Source organism: Pseudophryne corroboree (assembly GCF_028390025.1).
Source record: "Pseudophryne corroboree isolate aPseCor3 chromosome 3 unlocalized genomic scaffold, aPseCor3.hap2 SUPER_3_unloc_9, whole genome shotgun sequence".
NCBI lineage: Eukaryota > Metazoa > Chordata > Amphibia > Anura > Myobatrachidae > Pseudophryne > Pseudophryne corroboree.
This window is the reverse complement of record NW_026967585.1, coordinates 1,997,303-2,016,477: the sequence shown is the minus strand read 5'-3', so window position 1 is coordinate 2,016,477 and position 19,175 is coordinate 1,997,303. Positions and strand designations below refer to the sequence as shown.

The window sequence follows — 19,175 nt, the reverse complement described above, 5'->3', positions numbered from 1 at the left end:
CTTATACATTTCCCCTTCTGTATATGTAATGTATGGTGTAACTAGATCTGACTCCTGTCACTCTCACCAGTAATAATGTTACTTATACATTTCCCCTTCTGTATATGTAACGTATGGTGTAACTAGATCTGACACCTGTAATGCTCACCAGTAATAATGTTACTTATACATTTCCCCTTCTGTATATGTAATGTATGGTGTAACTAGATCTGACTCCTGTCATTCTCACCAGTAATAATGTTACTTATACATTTCCCCTTCTGTATATGGAACGTATGGTGTAACTAGATCTGACTCCTGTCACTCTCACCAGTAATAATGTTACTTATACATTTCCCCTTCTGTATATGTAACGTATGGTGTAACTAGATCTGACTCCTGTCATTCTCACCAGTAATAATGTTACTTATACATTTCCCCTTCTGTATATGGAACATATGGTGTAACTAGATCTGACTCCTGTCATTCTCACCAGTAATAATGTTACTTATACATTTCCCCTTCTGTATATGTAACGTATGATGTAACTAGATATGACTCCTGTCATTCTCACCAGTAATAATGTTACTTATACATTTCCCCTTCTGTATATGTAATGTATGGTGTAACTAGATCTGACTCCTGTCACTCTCACCAGTAATAATGTTACTTATACATTTCCCCTTCTGTATATGTAACGTATGGTGTAACTAGATCTGACACCTGTAACGCTCACCAGTAATAATGTTACTTATACATTTCCCCTTCTGTATATGTAATGTATGGTGTAACTAGATCTGACTCCTGTCATTCTCACCAGTAATAATGTTACTTATACATTTCCCCTTCTGTATATGGAACGTATGGTGTAACTAGATCTGACTCCTGTCACTCTCACCAGTAATAATGTTACTTATACATTTCCCCTTCTGTATATGTAATGTATGGTGTAACTAGATCTGACTCCTGTCATTCTCACCAGTAATAATGTTACTTATACATTTCCCCTTCTGTATATGTAATGTATGGTGTAACTAGATCTGACTCCTGTCATTCTCACCAGTAATAATGTTACTTATACATTTCCCCTCTGTATATGTAACGTATGGTGTAACTAGATCTGACTCCTGTCATTATCACCAGTAATAATGTTACTTATACATTTCTCCTTCTGTATATGGAACGTATGGTGTAACTAGATCTGACTCCTGTCATTCTCACCAGTAATAATGTTACTTATACATTTCCCCTTCTGTATATGGAACGTATGATGTAACTAGATCTGACTCCTGTCATTCTCACCAGTAATAATGTTACTTATACATTTCCCCTTCTGTATATGGAACGTATGGTGTAACTAGATCTGACTCCTGTCATTCTCACCAGTAATAATGTTACTTATACATTTCCCCTTCTGTATATGTAACGTATGGTGTAACTAGATCTGACTCCTGTCATTCTCACCAGTAATAATGTTACTTATACATTTTTTTTATTATTATTATTATTATTATTATTATCCTTTATTTATATGGCGCCACAAGGGTTCCGCAGCGCCCAATTACAGAGTACATGTGCACGTAATCAAAACAGGAAAACAGTGACTTACAGATGAAGGCAATAAAGGACAAGTACAGGGTAACTAAGCATAACTACACCAGTAAACGGCATACAGATAAATTCCAAGGTGACCAAAAAACTGCATGATTTGGGCAGTTGAGTATTAAAGTAAGAAAAGGATAAGCACATGAGGGAAGAGGGCCCTACTCGTGAGAGCTTACATTCTAAGGGGAGGGGTAGACAGACAGGGGTGACACAGATGGGGTACATAGAGAGCATGGAACAGGGGGTTAGGATGAGATTTGGCTGGGTTTGGTAAAGAAATGGGTCTTGAGAGCCCGTTTGAAGTTTTGTAGAGAGGTGGAGAGTCTGAGGGGGAGAGGTAAAGAATTCCAAAGGAAGGGAGCAGCACGTGAAAAATCTTGGAGATAGGAGTGGGAGGAAGTAATCAGGAGACAGTAGAGCCGGCGTGCATTAGCAGAGCGAAGAGGACGGGTGGGAGAGTAAAGGGAGATAAGGTCAGAGATGTAGATGGGAGAGGAGTGGGTGAGAGCTTTGTAAGTGAGAGTGAGAAGTTTGAATTGGATTCTGAAGGGGAAGGGAAGCCAGTGAAGGGCTAGTAGGAGAGGGGAGGTGGATGTAGTGCGTTTGGTGAGGAAGATGAGCCGAGGAGCAGCATTGAGGATAGACTGGAGTGGAGAGAGGTAATTGTCAGGGAGGCCAATTAGGAGGAGATTACAGTAGTCCAGTCTGTAAATAATTAGTGAGTGAATAATGATCTTAGTGGCATCCTGGGTGAGAAAAGGTCTGATCCTGGAAATGTTTTTGAGATGAAAATGACAGGTTTGTGAGAGGTGCTGAATGTGTGGTTTGAAGGAGAGGGAGGAGTCAAGGATTACACCAAGACAGCGTACTTGGGGGCTAGAGGAGATAGTCGTGCCATCAATGGATAATGAGATTGTGGAAGGAAGGCAAGCAGGTAGGTTCGCTTCTTCTCCCCTTAGTCCCTCGTGGCAGTGAGTCTGTTGCCAGCAGATCTCACTGAAAATAAAAAACCTAAAATAATACTTTCTTTTCTAGGAGCTCAGGAGAGCCCCTAGTGTGCATCCAGCTCAGCCGGGCACAAGATTCTAACTGAGGTCTGGAGGAGGGTCATAGTGGGAGGAGCCAGTGCACACCAGGTAGTCCTAAAGCTTTCTTTAGTTGTGCCCAGTCTCCTGCGGAGCCGCTATTCCCCATGGTCCTTACGGAGTCCCAGCATCCACTTAGGACGTCAGAGAAATCTTGGATAGGAGTGGGAGGAAGTAATCAGAAGACAGGCGAGTTGGCGTGCATTAGGATATGGACCTGTTTCACTAGGACATGGTATCATGGCCAACTGGCATCACCCACACCTGGAGCTCAGCTAGACATTTAGTATTGGTATTGTTTTCAGTACCCGGAGCAAAGACTGTATATCTGTATAGCAGAGGTAAAGGAGGACATGATGTCTTATTATTTCACCCAATAGCAGCATGTATATTGAAAAAAAAAACAAAAAAACACAGGACATAGGATAAAACCTGAAGGAACAATGCAGGAAAATGGTGAAGATGAATATACTCCAGCACAGGAGTTCTCAAACTCGGTTCTCAGGGGCGCACACAGTGCATGTTTTGCAGGTAACCCAGCAAGTACACAGGTGTATTAACTACTCACTGAAACATTTTAAAAGGTCCCCAGGTGGAGCTAATTATTTCACTTGTGATTCTGTGAGGAGACCTGCAAAACATGCACTATGTGGGCCCCTGAGGACCGAGTTTGAGAACCCCTGCTCCAGCAGATTAAAATGGTTCCCCACATGTGTGATGTCTACTGTGTCCAACAAGAGCTGATTTATTAATCACTCAGAGCATGCAAATGACTTCACACCTCTATGAGTTCTCTCATGTCTAACAAGATGTGATTTCCGTGTAAAACCTTTCCTACACTCAGAACATGAAAATGGCTTCTCACTTGTGTGACTTCTCTCATGTCTAACAAGACAGGACTTGTGTGAAAAACCTTTTCCACACTCAGAACATGAAAATGGCTTCTCTCCGGTGTGACTTCTCTCATGTATAACAAGATATGACTTGTGTGAAAAACCTTTTCCACACTCAGAACATGAAAATGGCTTCTCTCCGGTGTGACTTCTCTCATGTATAACAAGATTCGATTTCAGTGAAAAACATTTCCCACACTCAGAACATGTAAATGGCTTCTCTCCGGTGTGACTTCTCTCATGTCTAACAAGAGTTGATTTCTGTGCAAAACATTTCCCACACTCAGAACATGAAAATGTCCCCTCTCCGATGTGATTTCTCTCATGTATAACAAGACATGACTTGTGTGAAAAACGTTTTCCACACTCAGAACATGAAAATGGCTTCTCTCCGGTGTGACTTATCTCATGTTGAACAAGATGTGATTTCCGTGTAAAACATATCCCACACTCAGAACATGAAAATGGCTTCTCTCCGGTGTGACTTCTCTCATGTTGAACAAGTTGTGATTTCCGTGTAAAACATTTCCCACACTCAGAACATGAAAATGGCTTCTCTCCGGTGTGACTTGTCTCATGTTGAACAAGATGTGATTTCCGTGTAAAACATTTCCCACACTCAGAACATGTAAATGGCTTCTCTCCGGTGTGACTTGTCTCATGTTGAACAAGATGTGATTTCCGTGTAAAACATTTCCCACACTCAGAACATGAAAATGGCTTCTCTCCGGTGTGACTTCTCTCATGTATAACAAGATATGACTTGTGTGAAAAACCTTTTCCACACTCAGAACATGGAAATTGCATCTCACCTACCTTAGCTGGCTGATGTGCAATAAGCTTTGTGTTCTGTGTAAAACATGGTGCATCTATAGAACAGGAAAACACTGTATCTACTGTCAGAGCTGTAACAGATGCACCAATATCAGAGTGATCAGGAGAACATTTCCCAGGATCAGAGGGATCAGCTGATAGAGCTGGATGTATAATTGGGGTAATGGGGTTATCTCCTGGAGAATCCTGTCTACTGTCATTATCTTTTATGTCACAATCCGGGGATAACATTAGATGTCCTTCTGAGATGTTCCTGCTTGTGTGTCCATCTGCTGGAAATAAAATACATTTTGGAAATGTGAATTTTCATAAAACAATTAAAATCTTGTAAAGATTATGATCAAAACTGGAAAATTACTATAAAATAGTGATGAGCGGATTCGGTTTTACTCGGTTTTCAAAACGGCATCTTATTGGCTATCCAAAACACGTGACAGCCGTGAGCCAATAAGATGCCGTTTTGAGAACAGAGTAAAACCAAATCCGCTCATCACTACTATAAAATGAGTAGACAAGACCCAGGGTGTTACATGGTACAATATATAATTCTGTAACAGACATTTTATCCAGTACTGTATTTCTGGCATTGCTTTTATGTTTATCTTTAAAAGAATACTAGGAAGCTTGGACAGGAGTGTTACGAACACTGAGAGAACATGTGGGATTACTAGAGGTGACATGGGCTGTGCAGTAATATAACATCTCCTGTGCATACATTTAGGTAACACTGAGATCATGTGGGATTACTAGAGGTGGCATGGGCTGTGCAGTAATATAACATCGCCTGTGCATACATTTAGGTAACACTGAGATCATGTGGGATTACTAGAGGTGACATGGGCTGTGCAGTAATATAACATCGCCTGTGCATACATGTAGGTAACACTGAGAGATCATGTGGGATTACTAGAGGTGACATGGGCTGTGTAGTAATATAACATCGCCTGTGCATACATTTAGGTAACACTGAGATCATGTGGGATTACTAGAGGTGATATGGGCTGTGCAGTAATATGACATCGCCTGTGCATACATTTAGGTAACACTGAGATCATATGGGATTACTAGAGGTGACATGGGCTGTGCAGTAATATAACATCGCCTGTGCATACATTTAGGTAACACTGAGAGATCATGTGGGATTACTAGAGGTGACATGGGCTGTGCAGTAATATAATATCGCCTGTGCATACATTTAGGTAACACTGAGATCATGTGGGATGACTAGAGGTGACAAGGGCTGTGCAGTAATATAACATTGCCTGTGCATACATTTAGGTAACACTGAGATCATGTGGGATTACTAGAGGTGACATGGGCTGTGCAGTAATATAACATCGCCTGTGCATACATTGAGGTAACACAGAGATCATGTGGGATTACTAGAGGTGACATGGGCTGTGCAGTAATATAACATCTCCTGTGCATACATTTAGGTAACACTGAGAGATCATGTGGGATTACTAGAGGAGACATGGGCTGTGCAGTAATATAACATCGCCTGTGCATACATGTAGGAAACACTGAGATCATGTGGGATTACTAGAGGTGACATGGGCTGTGCAGTAATATAACATCGCCTGTGCATACATTTAGGTAAAACTGAGAGATCATGTGGGATTACTAGAGGTGACACGGGCTGTGCAGTAATATAACATCGCCTGTGCATACATTGAGGTAACACAGAGATCATGTGGGATTACTAGAGGTGACATGGGCTGTGCAGTAATATAACATCTCCTGTGCATACATTTAGGTAACACTGAGAGATCATGTGGGATTACTAGAGGAGACATGGGCTGTGCAGTAATATAACATCGCCTGTGCATACATGTAGGAAACACTGAGATCATGTGGGATTACTAGAGGTGACATGGGCTGTGCAGTAATATAACATCGCCTGTGCATACATTTAGGTAAAACTGAGAGATCATGTGGGATTACTAGAGGTGACACGGGCTGTGCAGTAATATAACATCACCTGTGCATACATTTAGGTAACACTGAGATCATGTGGGATTACTAGAGGTGACATGGGCTGTGCAGTAATATAACATCGCCTATGCATACATTTAGGTAACACTGAGATGATGTGGGATTACTAGAGGTGACATGGGCTGTGCAGTAATATAACATCGCCTGTGCATACATTTAGGTAATACTGAGATCATGTGGGATTACTAGAGGTGACATGGGCTGTGTAGTAATATAACATTGCCTGTGCATACATTTAGGTAACACAGAGATCATGTGGGATTACTAGAGGTGACATGGACTGTGCAGTAATATAACATCGCCTGTGCATACATTTAGGTAACACTGAGAGATCATGTGGGATTACTAGAGGTGACACGGGCAGTGCAGTAATATAACATCGCCTGTGCATACATTTAGGTAACACAGAGATCATGTGGCATTACTAGAGGTGACATGGGCTGTGCAGTAATATAACATCGCCTGTGCATACATTTAGGTAACACTGAGATCATTTGGGATTACTAGAGGTGACATGGGCTGTGCAGTAATATAACATCGCCTGTGCATACATTTAGGTAACACTGAGATCATGTGGGATTACTAGAGGTGACATAGGCTGTGCAGTAATATAACATTGCCTGTGCATACATTTTAGGTAACACTGAGAGATCATGTGGGGTTACTAGAGGTGACATGGGCTGTGCAGTAATATAACATCTCCTGTGCATACATTTAGGTAACACTGAGATCATGTGGGATTACTAGAGGTGACATGGGCTGTGCAGTAATATAACATCGCCTGTGCATACATGTAGGTAACACAGAGATCATGTGGGATTACTAGAGGTGACATGGGCTGTGCAGTAATATAACATTGCCTGTGCATACATTTAGGTAACACTGAGATCATGTGGGATTATGTTAGGGTCTCCTGCCCTGTGCTGCCACGTCGTCATGGCAACCGGGAGACAAGTGCTAGCGGAGTAACCTGAGCGCAGCTGATACTCCGGTTCGGGTCTTTTGCTGTGCAGTGGTTACAGGCTCTGTGCACGGCAGGGGATCCGGTGCTGGTTTTTGTGCTCACAGTCTGTGAGGTCTGAGTGGGGCGTGGACAGCACCTGCTTTATAAGGCCTCTTCTCAGGTTAAGCAGATGCTGCTGAATCTTTGTTGGTTAGTCAGTTCCTGAAAGTTAGCCAGTACTGTGTAGCTTTGTATTTGTTGTTGCTTACTGCAAATAGGCCTGGGGATTTGGTACTACACTCTGCCAATCCAGACCTAGCAGTAAGACTGGAGTCAGTCGTTTAACCTGCTGGGGTTCTTTTGCTACTCTGAACTTAGCAGGTTTGCGGCTGTATTCTCAGACTGCCTGCCTAAATCCTGTCTCACTGTGCAAGGTGTTCAGGTATTCAGTTTAGTGGCAGTAAGCTGAACCTGTGCACTGCAAGTGAGGATTAGGATTGTGGAGACTCTCCTTGTGTCTATCATTCCATCTCTGACCAAGGAGTTTACTGCCACACCCGTTGGTAACCCTTTAGGGTTTTGCTGTTGCCCTTAGCAACAGCATTTCGGGTTCTCTTCGGGTATTAAAACACAACATCTTGCTTTTTTCATCTGAGCATTCCTAATAATAGGGAGACACCCAGTTTCTTAGCCTCTGGGCTTCTCTGTTCACTTTGTGTTTATTTTGTTACCCTATCACCTTCTGTGTACGTAATGTCATATTCCCCAGTCTGTCTGTGAGTTCATTTGTTTTGCATCCCTATCCGTTCAGACACCAGTACATTCCTGCAGGCACTGGTGTGCATAACAGTTCAGACACCAGTACATTCCTGCAGGCACTGGTGTGCATAACAGTTCAGACACCAGTACATTCCTGCAGGCACTGGTGTGCATAGCCTAATACTCCTGTTGAAATTTTGTGGGAATATGGAGCATACCCCTCAAAATACGTTGCAACAGGTGGTCGATCAGGTGCAGGTCCTGACTCGACAATTTAATGATTTGTCCATTAAAATGCACACCTCCCAGGCCGCTGGCGGAACTCCCGCAGCAGCAGCACCTTCAGGGGTTAAGGAACCGAAAGTAAATCTCCTGGATTGTTTTTCTGGAGATCGCTCGCAGTTCTTTTGTTTCAAGGAGAGCTGCAAGCTGTACTTCCGGCTTAGGCCTCAGTCTTCAGGGTCGGAGATTCAGCGAGTGGGCATAGTGATTTCCTTGCTACAAGGAGACCCACAGGTCTGGGCATATGGGTTGCAGCCTGACTGTCCGTCGCTTAAAAGTGTTGATGCTTTTTTTACGGCACTGGGCATGTTGTATGATGACCCTGACAAGACGGCCTCAGCCGAAGCTCAGATTTCGATCCTTAAGCAAGGGCGAAGGCCAGTTGAGGTTTACTGTACGGAGTTTCGGAGGTTGGCCCATGATACCCAGTGGAATGACCCAGCCCTGAGACACCAGTACCGAAGAGGTCTTTCTAACCAGATAAAAGACCAACTGGTACAATATCCCTTGCCTGATAGCTTGGATCAGCTCATGCAGTTATCTATCCGGGTGGATAGACGGCTGAGAGAGCGTAGGTTTGAAAGGGAGACCGAGGCTTCCTTCTTTCCCAAAGGAACCTCAGACTCTGAGGAATTTTCCGAGGAGCCTATGCAGATTGGGGCTACCCGCCTCTCCTCGCGTGAGAAGACGCGGAGGAGACAGCAGGGGTTGTGTTTGTACTGTGGGAATAAAGGTCATGTGGTAGTATCATGCCCAGAAAAGCCGGAAAACTTCAGGGCCTGAGGGTGATGGGAAATATCCTGTCAGGCCAGAAGTCAGAATTTCCCAAGAAGACTTTTATCATTCCGGTGACCTTGAAGATCCTCGGTCAAACTGTCAAGACTGAGGCCTTTGTGGACAGTGGGGCCGACGGGCTTTTTATGGACCGCCAATTCGCCCTGAAACACTCTGTTCCCTTAGTACCCTTGGCATCGGAAACTGAGATTTGTGGGTTAAACGGGGAACCATTATCCCAAGGTAAAATTACCTCTTGCACTAGCCAGATTTCTTTGTTTATTGGAGCCACACACTCTGAAAAATTGTCCTTTTATGTGACTGTCTGTACTTTTGCCCCATTGGTGTTGGGGTTACCCTGGTTAAGGACCCACAATCCTCAATTTGACTGGGTCTCTGGGGAGATTCTTAGTTGGGGTACTGATTGCTTCAGGAGTTGCTTGAGCCTTCCAGTCAGGCTCTCGCAGCTAAGTTTGCCAGGATTGCCAGGGTGTTATGCAGATTTTGCGGACGTGTTCTCCAAAAAAGTTGCAGAGGTACTACCTCCCCATCGCCCCTATGACTGTGCCATTGATTTGTTGCCAAATGCTAAGCTTCCCAAGAGCAGGTTGTACTCCCTGTCACGTCCTGAGACTCAGGCTATGGCAGAGTACATTCAGGAGAACTTGGCTAAGGGATTTATCAGACCTTCACAGTCTCCAGTTGGGTCGGGGTTCTTCTTCGTGGGTAAAAAGGACGGTTCGTTGCGACCCTGCATCGACTTCAGGGAATTGAACCGTATCACGATTAAAAACTCATACCCACTGCCTCTCATTTCGGTCTTGTTTGACCAGCTTCGTACTGCCACCATTTTTTCTAAGATTGACCTACGCGGGGCGTACAATCTAATCCGAATAAGAGAGGGGGATGAATGGAAGACTGCCTTTAATACCCACTCAGGGCATTATGAATATTTGGTGATGCCTTTTGGGCTCTGTAATGCCCCGGCAGTCTTCCAGGATTTCATGAACGATGTACTCAGGGAATATTTGGATAGATTCTTAGTTGTATACTTAGATGACATCCTAATCTTCTCCCATTCCCTGGAGGAACATCGGAAGCATGTACTCTTAGTCCTCCAGAAACTCAGAGACCACCGGCTTGGGGCGAAGCTGGAGAAGTGCGAATTTGAAGTTCAGCAAATCGCATTTCTAGGATATATTATCTCCCCAGAAGGTTTCCAAATGGAGGGTTCCAAGGTACAGGCAGTCCTGGATTGTGTGCAGCCCACTAGTTTGAAGGCGCTTCAGCGTTTCCTGGGCTTTGCGAATTTTTATAGACGATTTATCGCTGGATTTTCGTCTATAGTGGCGCCCTTGGTGGCACTCACTAAGAAAGGGGTGGATGTTGCTCACTGGTCTTGTGAGGCTAAAGCGGCTTTTGCCCGTCTCAAAAGGGCATTTGTCTCGGCCAAGGTGCTGCGACACCCAGATCCAGAGCGTCCTTTTGTGGTGGAGGTGGATGCCTCTGAGATGGGTATTGGGGCAGTGCTCTCTCAGATGGGAGTGTCTGATAATCGCCTTCATCCCTGTGCTTACTTTTCCCGTAAATTTTCGCCTGCCGAGATGAATTATGACGTGGGTAACCGGGAATTGTTGGCTATTAAGGATGCACTCGAGGAGTGGAGACACTGGCTTGTGGGGGCTAAGTTTGTGGTCTCAATTCTCACCGACAATAAGAATCTGGCATATTTAGAGTCAGCGAAGCGTCTCAATGCCAGGCAGGCACGATGGGCTTTGTTTTTTGCTCGCTTTAATTTTTTGATAACATATCGCCCTGGGTCAAAAAACATCAAGGCTGATGCGCTCTCGCGGAGTTTTGCTCCAATCCAGGAGACCACCGAGGAGCCGTTGCCCATTGTGTCCCCATCATGTATTAAAGTGGGCATTACCCAGGACCTCTTGTCATTAGTCCTTAGAGCACAGGAGCAGGCTCCTCCAGACCTTCCGGTAGGTCTTTTGTTTGTGCCTCCTAGGTTAAGACAGCGAGTGTTCCTGGAATTCCATGCCAAGAAGTCGGCAGGTCACCCGGGTATTGCCAGAACTCGGGAGTTGATATCTAGGGCGGTGTGGTGGCCCTCGGTGGCTAAGGATGTGGATCAGTGGGTTCGGGCATGTGACATCTGTGCCCGAAATAAGACTCCTAGAGGGGTTCCTGTTGGCCCATTACATCCACTCTCTATCCCATCTAAGCCATGGACCCACATTTCAATGGATTTTGTGGTGGACTTGCCCAAATCCTCGGGGATGACAGCCATCTGGGTTGTCGCTGACAGGTTTTCGAAGATGGCGCACTTCGTTCCACTGGTTGGGCTGCCATCGGCCAGACGCCTGTCTGAATTATTTATGCTGCATGTTGTGCGTCTCCACGGGTTGCCACTTGATGTGGTCTCTGACCGCGGATCCCAGTTTGTGGCCAAATTCTGGAGGGCATTTTGTTCCGATCTCCAGATTTCTGTCAGCTTGTCGTCAGGCTACCATCCGCAGTCTAATGGGCAGACTGAAAGGGTGAACCAGTCCTTGGAGCAGTTCCTCAGGTGTTATGTCTCCAAGTGTCAGACTGACTGGGTTGCTCATCTGTCCATGGCGGAGTTTGCCTATAACAACGCGGCTCACTCTGCTACAGGGATTTCTCCCTTCCTTTGTGTGTATGGGCATCATCCTAAGGCCAATTCTTTTGACCCCCTGGACTCCACGCCTGGTGGTTCCTCTGTGGTTTCTGTCCTTAGAGGTATTTGGAGGAAAGTGAAGAAAGCCCTTGTGTCTGTGTCATTAGTGACCAAAAGGGTTTTTGATAAGCGGAAAAGACCCTGCAGCTTCAAATTAGGAGACTTCGTCTGGTTGTCTACCAAGAATTTGAAGTTGAGACAGCCATCTCATAAGTTAGGCCCCCGGTTCATCGGCCCTTATAAGATCACCAGGGTAATCAATCCGGTGGCATTTCAGTTAGACCTGCCCCGTTCTTTGGGTATCAATAAAACATTTCATTGTTCCCTTTTAAAACGGGCGATTAGTAATCCTTCTTCCAGTGGAAGACCTTCTCCTCTTCTGATACGTGGCCAGGAGTTTGTTGTTGAAAGGATTCTTGACTCCAAGATGGTTCGGGGTTGGCTGTCATTTTTGGTGCACTGGAAGGGGTATGGCCCGGAGGAGCGGTCGTGGGTGCGCAGTTGTGATCTTCATGCCCCCAGACTGATACGCTCTTTCTTCTCGCAGTTCCCCGATAAACCCAGTGGTAGGGGTTCTTTGACCCCTCGTCAGAGGGGGGGGACTGTTAGGGTCTCCTGCCCTGTGCTACCACGTCGTCATGGCAACCGGGAGACAAGTGCTAGCGGAGTAACCTGAGCGCAGCTGATACTCCGGTTCGGGTCTTTTGCTGTGCAGTGGTTACAGGCTCTGTGCACGGCAGGGGATCCGGTGCTGGTTTTTGTGCTCACAGTCTGTGAGGTCTGAGTGGGGCGTGGACAGCACCTGCTTTATAAGGCCTCTTCTCAGGTTAAGCAGATGCTGCTGAATCTTTGTTGGTTAGTCAGTTCCTGAAAGTTAGCCAGTACTGTGTAGCTTTGTATTTGTTGTTGCTTACTGCAAATAGGCCTGGGGATTTGGTACTACACTCTGCCAATCCAGACCTAGCAGTAAGACTGGAGTCAGTCGTTTAACCTGCTGGGGTTCTTTTGCTACTCTGAACTTAGCAGGTTTGCGGCTGTATTCTCAGACTGCCTGCCTAAATCCTGTCTCACTGTGCAAGGTGTTCAGGTATTCAGTTTAGTGGCAGTAAGCTGAACCTGTGCACTGCAAGTGAGGATTAGGATTGTGGAGACTCTCCTTGTGTCTATCATTCCATCTCTGACCAAGGAGTTTACTGCCACACCCGTTGGTAACCCTTTAGGGTTTTGCTGTTGCCCTTAGCAACAGCATTTCGGGTTCTCTTCGGGTATTAAAACACAACATCTTGCTTTTTTCATCTGAGCATTCCTAATAATAGGGAGACAACCAGTTTCTTAGCCTCTGGGCTTCTCTGTTCACTTTGTGTTTATTTTGTTACCCTATCACCTTCTGTGTACGTAATGTCATATTCACCAGTCTGTCTGTGAGTTCATTTGTTTTGCATCCCTATCCGTTCAGACACCAGTACATTCCTGCAGGCACTGGTGTGCATAACAGTTCAGACACCAGTACATTCCTGCAGGCACTGGTGTGCATAACAGTTCAGACACCAGTACATTCCTGCAGGCACTGGTGTGCATAACAGATTACTAGAGGTGACACGGGCTGTGCAGTAATATAACATCTCCTGTGCATACATTTAGGTAATACTGAGATCATGTGGGATTACTAGAGGTGACATGGGCTGTGCAGTAATATAACATCGCCTGTGTATACATGTAGGTAATACTGAGATCATGTGGGATTACTAGAGGTGACATGGGCTGTGCAGTAATATAACATCGCCTGTGCATACATTTAGGTAACACTGAGAGATCATGTGGGATTACTAGAGGTGACATGGGCTGTGCAGTAATATAACATCGCCTGTGCATACATTTAGGTAACACAGAGATCATGTGGGATTACTAGAGGTGACATGGGCTGTGCAGTAATATAACATCGCCTGTGCATACATTTAGGTAACACTGAGAGATCATGTGGGATTACTAGAGGTGACATGGGCTGTGCAGTAATATAACATCGCCTGTGCATACATTTAGGGAACACTGAGAGATCATGTGGGATTACTAGAGGTGACATAGGCTGTGCAGTAATATAACATCACCTGTGCATACATTTAGGTAACACTGAGATCATGTGGGATTACTAGAGGTGACATAGGCTGTGCAGTAATATAACATTGCCTGTGCATACATTTAGGTAACACTGAGATCATGTGGGATTAATAGAGGTGACATGGGCTGTGCAGTAATATAACATCGCCTGTGCATACATTTAGGTAACAGAGATCATGTGGGATTACTAGAAGTGACATTGGCTGTGCAGTAATATAACATCGCCTGTGCATACATTTAGGTAACACTGAGAGATCATATGGGATTACTAGAGGTGACATGGGCTGTGCAGTAATATAACATCGCCTGTGCATACATGTAGGTAACACTGAGAGATCATGTGGGATTACTAGAGGTGACATGGGCTGTGCAGTAATATAACATCGCCTGTGCATACATTTAGGTAACACTGAGAGATCATGTGGTATTACTAGAGGTGACATGGGCTGTGCAGTAATATAACATCGCCTGTGCATACATTTAGGTAACACTGAGAGATCATGTGGGATTACTAGAGCTGACATGGGCTGTGCAGTAATATAACATCACCTGTGCATACATTTAGGCAACACTGAGATCATGTGGGATTACTAGAGTTGACATGGGCTGTGCAGTAATATAACATCGCCTGTGCATACATTTAGGTAACACTGAGAGATCATGTGGGATTACTAGAGGTGACATGGGCTGTGCAGTAATAGAACAGTCATACTAGTGGCGCCTCATTGGCCTCGGAGAGCTTGGTTCTCAGATCTCCGCGGATTACTCACAGACAATCCTTGGCCGCTCCCGCTACGTCCGGACCTGCTATAACAGGGTCCGTTCTTTTACCCCGATTTAGCGCTGCTGCGTTTGACGGGGTGGCTGTTGAGACCGCCCTCGTAAGAAGAGAGGGCATTCCAGAATCGGTTATACCAACCATGTTACGAGCTAGGAAGCCAGTTACGGCAGCTCATTATTACAGAATTTGGCGTGCCTATATAGGTTGGTGTGAAGCTCGGAAGTTTCCGACATCATCTTTCAAGTTATCCCGTCTTTTTTGTTATTTCTACAGACGGGGTTAGATGGAGGACTGCGTTTATCTACACTAACGGTGCAGGTATCTGCTTTGTCAATTTACTTTCAAAGACGATTGGCTCTATTGCCGTCTGTACACCTTTCTGCAAGGTTTCCTCAGAGTACAGCCTCCATTCATTCCACCTACAGCACCATGGGACTTGAATCTGGTTTTAGATTTCTTACAGTCTTCATATTTTGAACCCTTACAACAAGTGGATATTGAGTTTCTCACTTGGAAAACAATTTTTCTCCTAGCCGTAGCTTCGGCAAGGCGTGTTTCAGATGTGGGTGCCTTGTCATGCAAGCCACTGTATTTGGTGTTTCCTGATGACAGAGCAGAACTTCGGACGAAACCCGCTTTCTTGCCAAAGGTAGTGTCATCTTTTCACATCAATCAACCAATAGTAGTTCCTGTGTTAACAGAAGATTCCGGAACTTTGGATGTGGTACGCGTTTATGTATCCCGAACATCTACATTTCGTAAGACGGATACGTTGTTTGTTCTCTATGATGCTGCCAAGATGGGTTGGCCAGCTTCTAAGCAGACCTTATCCAGATGGATTAAACTGACCATACGTCAGGCTTACCTTCATGCTAGGTTACAGCCGCCTACATCAGTAGCAGCTCATTCCACACGTTCTGTGGGAAATTCATGGGCAGCTGGTCGTGGGGCTTCTACGACGCAGCTTTGCCGTGCGGCTACATGGTCATCAGTGCACACGTTTGTGCGTTTTTACAAGTTTGATACGTTTGCGCCATCAGCATCTGGCTTTGGCCGCCTAGTGTTACAGGTGCCAAACAACTCTCCCGCCCATGTGGGAAGCTTTGGTAAGTCCCAAGAGTACTCCAGTGACCCCTAGTGGATGATAAAGAAAATAGGATTTTGGTACTTACCAGGTAAATCCTTTTCTTTGAATCCATAGGGGGCACTGGACGCCCACCCAGAGCAGTTTTACCTGGTTTGTGGTAAGTTCAGGGGATGTTATGGTAACACATTCTCACCGACTAGTTCAAAGTTCTATCGGTTATGGTGTCAACTGTTTGTCAGTAACGTTATGTGTCAACTTTATTGTTGTCCGTTATGTTATATGTAATTCTCCATTGTCAACCCCTCTATAGCTCCTGTCCGGCTCAGTAAAAAACATTGAGGTACTCTGGGATATGGAGGGGAGTTCTAAATTTAAATATTCAGTGCCCTGTTCTTGCTAAAGCCATCCATATCCCAATAGTACTCCAGTGACCCCTAGTGGATGAAAAAGAAAAAGGCCTCCTCTACCTGCTCAGGAGGAGTGTCCGAAATACGTAACAAATCCCGTATGGCCTCAATCATCAACTGCACCCCCTTAGCCAGTGATGCCGTCCCCCATGACACATCCCCGTCACCGTTTGCAGTGTCAGAATCTGTGTCCGTGTCATCCTGCATAATCTTGGGAAGCGCACGTTTGTGAGAATGAACAGCAGGGGACCCCGAGGGAGCAGTATCAGACTATACCACCATAGAGGATTGCAATACCTGAGTTGCATGCTCAGTTCTTGTAAGCCTTTCAGAAATCTGAGAAATAGTCCCGCTAAGAGAGGCTAACCACTCCGGTTCTCTAGCTGGGATCTGTGCTACAGCAGTGCAATCCTGATTACATGGGATGGGATCTTCCTGAGAAGATAAATCCTCTGCAGCATATGAAACAGAGTCTCTAGACACCACTCACCCCACATACAAACAGGGTACTGGGCAGACAGTCCCCCCCCCCCCCCCAAGAATGGCAAAGAGACACAGAGATTGGAGCCAACCCACACACAGCGCTATTACAGGTATAGGGAGACCCTAAACCAACGCTGACTGTGTCCCTTGAAAGGTGAAACAGTCTTACACAGCCTCCCCTCCCTTCTACAACCCGCTTGTACTGTACAGATAGCTGGAGTTGCACTGGAGGGACTGCTCTTCCACTTGCATCCGACTGCAGGCAGGAAAATGGCACTGAAACGCTGCTGGGTCCGCTCTGAGAAGCTCCGCCCCCTTAATGGCGCTGTCTTCCCGCTCTTCATAGATTATACTGGCTTGAGGTTGTGTGTGCTGGCTGAGTTCCGCAGACCCCAACAGGCTGTAATGGTCAGTGTAGGGTCAGGCGCTGGCTCAGGGTGCCCCTCACAGCGTCACACCTAGGTAACGCTGAGCCATCTGGGAGCACAGTTAATACTGCGCTCATACCCTGTAGCCGCCATCTTCACACCGACCCCCCTGCTTGTTAGGGGGGGGGGTGATTCACTCGTCACACTTCAGATCTGCAAGGGGGTGGCGGCATGCTGCTGGGGTGAGCGTTCCCCTGCGGCTGGCAGCGATCTATCCCCTCTGGAGCTCAGAGTCCAGTCAGCGGAGACAGTGGCTCAGACCCCGCAGGGAAGACACTGCTCCCCCCTCAGTCCCTCGATGCAGGTAGACTGTTGCCAGCAGCCTCCTTGTAAAATAAAAACTCTAAGAAAAACTTTTACTAAGAAAGCTCTGTAGAGCTCCCCTAGCTGTGACCGGCTCCTTTGGGTACATTTTCTAAACTGAGTCTGGTAGGAGAGGCATAGAGGGAGGAGCCAGCCCACTCTATTAAACTTTTAAAGTGCCAATGGCTCCTGGTGGACCCTTCTATACCCCATGGTACTAATATGGACCCCATCATCCTCTAGGACGTTAGCGAAAAGACAATTTGTCCATCGAGTTCAACCTATTTGTGGTTTCCTGTGCAGTATTATTTTTTAACTAAATTTTGTCTGATGCTGATGTCAGCCGTTGTGTTTATTCCTTTTTTTTAATAACTATAGTGCGTGACTACGCACCATAACCCTGGATATACTTATCCATTAGGAATTTATCCAACCCATTCTTAAAGGTGTTGACCGAGTCCGCCATTATAACTCTCAGGCAGGGAATTCCAAACACGTATTGTCCTTACTGTGAAAAAAACATTTCCCCGCTTTGTGCGTAATCTTCTCTCCTCTAACCTAAGAAAGTGTCCATGTGTCCTCTGTGCTGATCTTACCAAAAACAGGTCCCGCGCAAGCTCTGTGTATTGTCCCCTTATATATTTGTAGATATTGATCATGTCCCCTCTTAGTCTCCTCTTTTCCAGTGTAAACATGCCTAGCCTAGCAAGCCTTTCCTCGTATTCCAGAGTCTCCATGCCCTTAATTAGTTTGGTCGCCCGCCTCTGAACCTTTTCTAGTTCCAGGATATCCTTTTTGTAGTATGGTGCCCAAAATTGTACACAGTATTCAAGATGTGGCCTCACTAGTGATTTATATAATGGGAGTATAATACTCTCGTTCCTTGCATCAATTTCCCGTTTTATACATGCTAATATCTTTTTAGCTTTCTTTGCTGCAATCCTACTTTGGGTACTACTGCTTAGTTTGCTATCTATGTGAACACCTAAGTCTTTTTCCAGTACAGAATCCCCTAATATTACCCCATTTAGTATGTATGTGTTATTTTTGTTCTTGCTACCACAGTGCATTACTTTACACTTGTCTGTGTTGACGCTCATTCTCGATTTGGCTGCCCATGCTTCTAGTTTAACCAAGTCGTTCTGAAGACTCAGCATCCCCCTCCGTATTTATAACCTTACACAATTTGGTATCGTCTGCAAAAATTTACACCATGCTCCATAGACCTTCTGACAGGTCGTGAACAATAGTGGTCCTGGTACAGACCCTTGTGGCACACCACTTAGCACTTCAGTCCAATTTGAAAATGATCCATTGACCACAACGCGCTGCTCCCTATTATCTAACCAATTTCTGACCCAAGTGCATATTGTGCTCCCTAGCCCCATTTCTTGTAGCTTGTAGATAAGTCGCATGTGTGGTACTGTGTCGAAAGCTTTGGCAAAGTCTAAAAAGATTACATCCCCCTCCTTACCCTGATCAAGGTTCGCACTTATGGTTTCATAAAAGGCAAGTAAGTTGGTCTGACATGATCTGTCCTTCACAAATCCATGTTGATTCCTTTTTTTTTTTTTTTTACTTCAAGAATTTTATTGAGAAAAAATATAAATTTTTATGGGGTACAGAAAAGGAAAGAGGGGATGAGTAGTACATCATACAACATGGTATATAGGTATACAATAAAACATAAATCAAACGGAGGGGTACAGGAGGGG

At 45.2% G+C, this 19,175-nt stretch overlaps 1 protein-coding gene across 1 annotated transcript in view; it reads right to left on the bottom strand.

The window, feature by feature from the left end:
• Positions 1 to 2,833: 2,833 nt before the first annotated feature.
• The window catches only part of LOC134984869 (zinc finger protein 135-like), a 53,339-nt gene continuing 36,997 nt past the window's right edge, over positions 2,834 to 19,175 (bottom strand). The window contains exon 6 of the mRNA XM_063950348.1: positions 2,834 to 4,668. Within this exon, the coding sequence (XP_063806418.1) occupies positions 3,422 to 4,668 (1,247 nt within the window). The 3' untranslated portion in view covers positions 2,834 to 3,421. The remainder of the gene's footprint in view (positions 4,669 to 19,175) is intronic.